This window comes from Fringilla coelebs, assembly GCF_963513975.1.
Source record: "Fringilla coelebs genome assembly, chromosome: 10".
In the NCBI taxonomy this organism is placed as follows: Eukaryota; Metazoa; Chordata; class Aves; order Passeriformes; family Fringillidae; genus Fringilla; species Fringilla coelebs.
In genome coordinates this window covers 24,720,463-24,727,745 of record NC_140036.1, presented here as the reverse complement: position 1 = coordinate 24,727,745, position 7,283 = coordinate 24,720,463, and the positions used below count along the sequence as shown (strand labels likewise).

Below are 7,283 nucleotides of genomic sequence, written 5' to 3'. Positions count from 1 at the left end.
ATGTAAAATTTACAGTAACAATTCAGAACAAGTGATGCCCATGAAGGGTCGCTGCCTGTCGGGCAGAACAAGCCCCAGTCCAGCATTCCAGACACCACAGTGCTTTGGAGAATCCTCACGAAAGGCCAAAAGCGATCACCAAAAGAGTTTTTCCAAGCTGGAGGACGAGACACAAGGAAACCATATTGCCTTCAGTGCAATGTCGGGCTTTGGAGCGCGGCATTTTGGACACAGAACGCTACGGACGGACACGGCTCCGTCAGCAGCCCTAGGGACGGAGGGCGGCTCCCGCTCCCCTCAGTCCGGGCACGACGGGGCCCGTCAAACCACCCCCGAGTCCCTGGCATTACACGGCGCTCCGAAATACCCTGTGGGCTCCGAGCAGCTCCTCGCACCGTCCCCGCAGAGCAGCAGCGCGGGGCCGGGCCGAGCCTAGAGCCGGAGCAGGAAATAGATCTCGGGCTGCTCCTGGGCGCCGGGCGGCAGCGGCAGCTCCCCGCAGCCGTGCTGCAGCGCGGAGCAGGCGCCCTCGGGCACGCCGCGCCGCTCGCCGGGGCAGCCGTGCAGGTAGCGGCCGATGCAGGAGCCGGTGGAGTGCCGGTTGGCGGCCGGCGGCGGCCCCGGGGCCTTGCTCCGCAGCACCACCCCGGGCACGGCGCCGCCGCCGCACGGCCGGGGCTTGCCCGCCGCCTCCTGCCGCTCCCGGGCGCGGCTGGCGATGTTCCGCACCCGGCTCTGGCTGCGGGACGACAGCTTCCTCACCAGGGCCCGCGGGCAGTCCTCGTCCGGCTGCCTGGGGCACAGCGGCTCCCGGCCGTCCTCCTGCTCCGGGGACAGCAGCCTCCGCAGCTGCTCCGTCAGCGCGTCCGTCGAGTGCGGCCTCACGCCCTGCATGGCGGCCACCTTCCTGTCCCTCAGGCCCGAGGAGACGAAGCTCCTGCTGATGTACTGGTACTTACTCTCAAAGTTGCAGGAAATGTCCTCTGAGGTCAGGTCTCCCAGACTCTTGGACTTGCAGGGGCTGCTCTGCTGGATGGCCGGGTGCGTGGGGAAGGGCAGAGCCCCGGGGCGCAGGGGGCAGGCTGAGCCGGCCGGGGGGGCGCACGCCGCAGCCCTGTGCTTCTCCGAGGGCTGCCGCCACGCGGCCCCGGCGCCCTCACACGCGGGGAGAGCCGGCTGGCTCCCTGCAGCCCCGCAGCTCTCGGAGCGGTGCCAGGCGGCGGCACGGAGCGCAGAGGTGGAGCTGCTCCCGGAGGTCCCGTCCCCACCGCGCCCGGCGTCCTGCTTCTGCCGCAGGCTGACGGGGGAGGCCAGCTGGCTCATGTCCTCCCGTCTGTACTCACGGGCGGTCACCAGCAGGTCCTGGCAGTCCCCATCCACCTCCAGCAGGCTGCTGCTGTCCGAGCGCTCCCCAGGGACGGGGCGCCCCAGCGCCTCCTCAAAGATGAGGCTGTTGGACCCAAAGGAACTGGCAGGCTCGGGGGCTTCCCAGCTTGGTCCAGACTTTGTGGCACAATTCCTTTTGGGATTTGTGTTTAGCAAAGAGAGGGATGAAGGACAAGAAGAGCTGGGCAAGTTACTTTCTAGACTATTTAATCTTTTCTTGCAAACTAATGCCCTGTGGCTCTTACATTCAGAAGCTGGAGATGCCTCATGGAGAACTGTGTATGTGGGATACTCTGCATCCTCCAGGCTGGAGAACTCGGCCATGTCCGGAGCGGAGAATAAAGAGGATTTGTTGGATTTTGTGGGAGTGAAGTCGTGCCTACAGGGGCTGCTCAGGTCTACAGCAAACGCGTGTGGGAGTGCAGCCCCCACCCTGGTGGTCTGGCTGCTGCTGCCATGGGGGCTGGAGACAGGGGAAAGGGGAGTTTGGTCATCTGTGCCATCGAGCTGCCCGATGAGAGTGGACACAGTGCTGTCCAGCTCACTCTCAGTCGAGAGAGAGACTTCATTAATGAGGTGAGAAATGTCACTGTCCTGCAGGGCTGCCGTGGAGAGGCAGTCAGGGCCCTCAGAGCACATGACAGAAGAAGGAGAAAGAGGTGCTGCAGTGCTTTTCTTCGTGTCATATTTGTGATTCTCTGCCTCTGTGTTCTGAGAAACAGAAGTCCCCATGAGACTGATCTTCCCTTCCTTAGATCCGTTTGTGTCATCTTCCTTTTTACTGTCTGCACAGTTTTTGTGGTGTAATTTTTCTGTGGGAAGTTCAGAGTCACAGTCTTGTGTTAGGGGGACAGTTCCATCAGAAAGATTATTCTCCTGGTAATCCACAAGGTGATTTGCTTGAGCTACACCATTCGCAAAAACCAAATGTTCAGGTTGCTCCTGTGGAGGTGGTACTAAACAGTCAGCTGTAGAATCCCTCTGGTCATTCTCCATCTTGAACTGAGATGCTGAATGTGAAGCATTTGACTTTAGCTCCAAACGTGGAAAACCCAATTCTTTCAAGCTTGTTTCCTTCTCATTTGTATTGTCATCACTGTTGGCTAAATTAAATGAGAAACATATTAGTGGCATACAAGACTCTGCTCTGTCTATCAACAGCTATTTTGTCCTTAGACAGACAAATGGAGAACGCAAAACTAGGTACAGTTGTGACAGAACTTAATCATGGGGTTGTGCAGGTTTAGTACAAATTATCTGAGTGACATGAATAAATGGAAAAATACAACTGCAGGCACTTCATTGAGATTTCCTTGGAATGTCTATTACATCAGGCAGGTGATGTAATATTTGTTGTAAGTAATGTTAATGAGGTACCACATCATAGCTTGCACATGGCATTACCTTCAGTTGTGTTCCTAGTCACATTTGTACTATAAAGAAGCGTGGCAATAAAGACAGAACAAAACAGCTCTGTTAAAACACACAACACTTGAAAACAAGACGCATGCTTCAAGCTGAGTCAAAAGCATCGAGTAGATGGACTCCAGACTGGTTTATACGTGTGGTTACTGCAAAGTGTTACAGTACGAGGATTTTGTTTGGATCTTCTACCAGCAGGCAGCATTCACAAGGGCAAGGGTTCGAATTCCTCGAAAAACATATATTGGATGTTTTCTCCACAAATCCTCTTGTCTTTCTATGCCAGATTTGAGCTCTGTGACTCACTCCTTTGGAGATTTAATGAAGCAGGGACTATAGAAGTAAACTTGGTGTAATAGATACCGGTTTTAATGCTTGCTAGAAATCAGGTACTCTTGGAAGAAGCGAGGGGAGCCCTGACCATTCACCGAAAGTAATTTTGGAAGCATCTTACCAGATGTGTTGTCCTCTCCCTTGTCCTCCTGGGCAGTGTCCTCTGCTGGGCAGGGCAGCTCTACCATGAGGAATCTGTCCACGGGCATGGACGCAGGGCGCGCCTGCGAGGCGCGCTTCGGCCGCCGCAGCACCCCTTCCTTGTCCTTCAGGTCTGTCGGCTCAGAGGCGCTGTCCTTCATCTCAGCAGCCTCCAGGAAGCCCATCTTGCTCTTCTTCCTGCCCTTGGCCGGGGCGCTGGCCGTGCGCCGCAGGATGCGCTCGCCGATGGAGCGCTTGCGCACGTGGTGCCCGCTGGCCTCGGCCGTGCCCGCCTTGGGCGCCTTGGAGAACAGCCCTCGGAGCCCCATCAGCTGCTTGCTCTGCAGGGACAGAACAGCACAGCCTGGCCTGAGCTCTCGCTCGCTCACGGGGCAAAGAGCTGCTCTCACGGTGCTTATGAGCGATGACGACAAAGTTCAAAATGCAGCAAAGCAAAAACTCACACCAAGCCACTCACAGCTACTCTGAGCAAGGAGCTCCCAGCACAGGTCTCCATGGATTCATGCATGCCTGCCTTTCTCCTCATTAGGATGGCAGCCTGCCACAGTTACCAGAGAGCCTTGCTCAGTCTCCTAATGGGACCTGACAAGGCTCTAGGAAGTGCTCGGCAGTGACAGGCTGCACATTAACGTGGAGTTTTCTATGCATGGGTTTCATCAAAGCAATATTCAGATGTTTCAGAGCCTGCATGGAGAATGGTTCCAGTTTGGCAGTTGCAGATCATGCGATTGGGAACCACTGGAAAGTCTGTGCCCAGCAAGTGCAAAGTGCATGCTCAATGAGCTCTACCTTTGTGGCTCCTAGAAAGTGCATTATTGTGTAACTGGGATTGAGGATTAAAGGGCTCCACTGAAAGGCAAAAAGAAATGCAAATCCATTTGGCTAATGTTTTCAAGACTGCCACACAAGCACATAAGGTAACAGTACATCAGCTGTAAACAGAACCACTCTACAGCAAACCATTTAAGGCTGTTTCTTAGTTTAATGTGTGTCCCCCAGGAACTGAGCAGACCTCCTCCTCAGGCTATGAGAAACAGCAGTGCAGCCCATCATTCATTCCGAGCAGCATCAGGGGAACACCCAGGGACAGCCATGGAATCCCAGAGGGTGTCCCCTCCTGCTCCCCTTGCCTCCCCTCTGGAGTTCCACTGCTGGTTTTCTTGAGCATGTTTGTTCTTACAAGGGCAGCAGCCAAACAGGCCCCTGCAAACCATCCCCAAGGGATGTGATCCCCCAGACATGCCCAGATGTGCACATACCGATACCTGAGATCCCATCCCATGATCCAGGGGGATCAGCGAGGAGAAAGGAAGTGAAGCTGGGAGGGGATGTGGACAAGAGCAAACCTCAGCCCCGGGCCCTTCTCCCTGCTGTTTTCTCTCTGTTCCCCTGAGCTTTCTGTGGGTGCTGCACAACTTTGGGTTCATGTTTGTCATGACATTCTCTGCATCCTCTCAGAAGGCACAAAGACTGAGAGCCGAGCGTCCTCTGCAACCTCAAACCTCACAGAGGTCGGGGTTTTGTGTTTATCTTTGTTTCTTAAATCATGCTAAGGTGCTATTTTACTTTAGCATTCTGCTGAACATGGCCTTAATTTCTTTGTGCTGCTTATCTCCAGATGGAAACAGCTAAGGAAGGCAGTTGAAAACACAGAAAAAGCACTGTGGTCTCACTTTCACTTTAAAATCATTCTAAAATTAGAAACTTGCAGAAAAGCAAAATCTATGCACTAACACCTAAAAATAAATTCAGTTAATTTAAATTAATTAAATTAACTGCTAAAAATAGCTTGTCAAATATTATGTTCTGGTGCAGCTACAGTTCTCAAGATCTACTTGCAAAATAAGATCAGTTTAGCACACTGAAGAAATGTACCTAGACAAGATAATTGTTAGGTGCTAACAGTAAGAACATCTGCAAGTATGTGCATGGCAAGAGTGAAGCCATGGTACGGTGACCTTTCCTTGCTGATCTCCTAAAAGGAAACCCCACACACACTCTGAGCCTCCTGGGCACTCCAGCACAAATCCTGGGAGGTTCTGGGCTACATTTAAATCCATTTTTATCAGAAGGAAGATGTAAATTTCCAGCTGTACCTACCTTTCCATAGGTCTCATTAATGATTATATGAACAAATATAGAAGCTTCTGTCAGTCCTTCTAAATACACGTGACGATAGCCTGGGGAAACAGAAATAGGAACATTTCCACACAACCTTCACCGAGAACCAGCAGTTTGTATTTTATGCCCAGCTAGCAATGACTGTCTATAAAAGTGATGTATACACAAGAAGCCACCTGGTGCCTTTAGTAAACTTCTGTAGCATCCTCACAGCCTCACAGGTTTTCTGAGCCCCAGTACAAATTGCATCCAAGTTATAAAAAACACACCAGCAGTAATTTCTAGAAGCACAGACAACCAAACTCCTTTGAGGAATGGTGCATAAAGCACCCTAAGAGAACAGAGGAGTTGTCCAAGCTTCACATGAAGTCACAGAGATAAAGGTTTATAAAATCTGTCATCTGGTGCTGGTAACGTCCTCCCTGGGTTTGAGGGTGGATTTGCACGCCCAGGAGAACAGGGGGACTCACCAGGCACGAGGCTGCTGAAGGCCACAGTTCTCTGCCCCACAAAGTCCCTCCCGATGGGATCGTGGTCCCAGACGAGGAACCGCACCAGGGCAATCTCGGGCATGTGGATGGTGAAGGTGAGGGTCTCCTCCCACACAGGATTGAACCCTGCAGGCAAACAGGACACACTGGGAAACAAGGCCAGAGCAAGTGCTTGCCCCAGCTCCAGGAGGCACAGGACACCAGGACACAGGGCACAGCAGCAGCAATGACAATTCCATCGTGTCAGTCAGTAGATGTGACAGATCTGCCTCTAGGATTGCTTTAAAAACAAAATGGGTCTGCCTGGGAGCTGGCAGGGATACCCAGGCAAGCACTGAGATAGGTACAGGTACAGATACAGATAGATTTGAACCTCTGCATAAAGGAGATTTAAGAACAATTTGGTTAAAAGAGAATGTGGGGAACAACTCTGCCCTTCAGCTCTAACTTGTTCACCAGAAATTCTGTCTGGGAAGCAGAAATATTTGTTAAAATACAATCATTTGATTTCATCAGATAAGATGCTTTGCAATTTAGAAAGCAATAACAGACACTAATTAATTTACACTTATTTAATATTTTACTCTAAGAAGAAGAAATCACTTAGATTATCTTACCATTGTCATCCACCACCCTGGTCTGATCTTTACAGCAGTCAACAGGCAACCCAATAATCTCCACCTCAACAAAGGGATCTATTATCTGTTTTTCAAAAACACAAGATTTTAAAAGCAAGCCAGCCATACAAATGAAGGTGAATGTTTAAAAAATTAATGGAGAGAGTTGATTTAAATTCATATGAGAATTCAAACCCTTTGACTGACATGAATTTTCAAGCAGCAGTATCATGGGAATTGGTTCCATGAATTCCATGTTGATGTATGGTTTGCATCAAGAGCTATGGACAGCTGTGACTAATTTTCATAAAAGTCACCCTTTAAAATACAAACCAAATCACTTCTTAAACATCACAAGCAGGATACAGGCTGGGGGAAGTGTAGCATGTAGTGACCAAAAGCTTGACAGTATCTGAAATTTACTGGTGTATCTGAATAAGGAGAAGGTTTGAGTCACACACTGCCTGTCATTGCAGGAGCTCCCCTGGAAGTGTCTGCTGGCACCAGAGCATCTCACCTCTCCTCTGTCCCCCAGCACTGAGTCAGGAGGCTTGGGGAGCTGCTGCCCACTGATGATCTTCAGAATCAGCTGCTTCTTAGGACTAGCAGGAAGTGGATCGGAAGAGTAGGGGTTGAATGTGCCTGAAAGATGGCAAGAATGAGATTTTAAGGAAAAAGATACACATAATAAATATCACCCCCCAAGACACACACAGACAGACTAATGCAGTCAGAAATGAGAAACTATGAG

At 51.1% G+C, this 7,283-nt stretch overlaps 1 protein-coding gene across 1 annotated transcript in view; it reads right to left on the bottom strand.

Annotated features, from left to right (window-relative positions):
• Window positions 1-432: 432 nt before the first annotated feature.
• Window positions 433-7,283, bottom strand: part of PLCH1 (phospholipase C eta 1) — a gene marked incomplete at both ends in the record, with an annotated part of 28,740 nt that continues 21,889 nt past the window's right edge. The window contains 7 exon segments of the mRNA XM_084212071.1: window positions 433-2,489; window positions 3,263-3,623; window positions 4,093-4,152; window positions 5,404-5,483; window positions 5,895-6,041; window positions 6,533-6,617; window positions 7,050-7,174. Coding sequence (XP_084068197.1) covers window positions 433-2,489; window positions 3,263-3,623; window positions 4,093-4,152; window positions 5,404-5,483; window positions 5,895-6,041; window positions 6,533-6,617; window positions 7,050-7,174 — 2,915 coding nt within the window.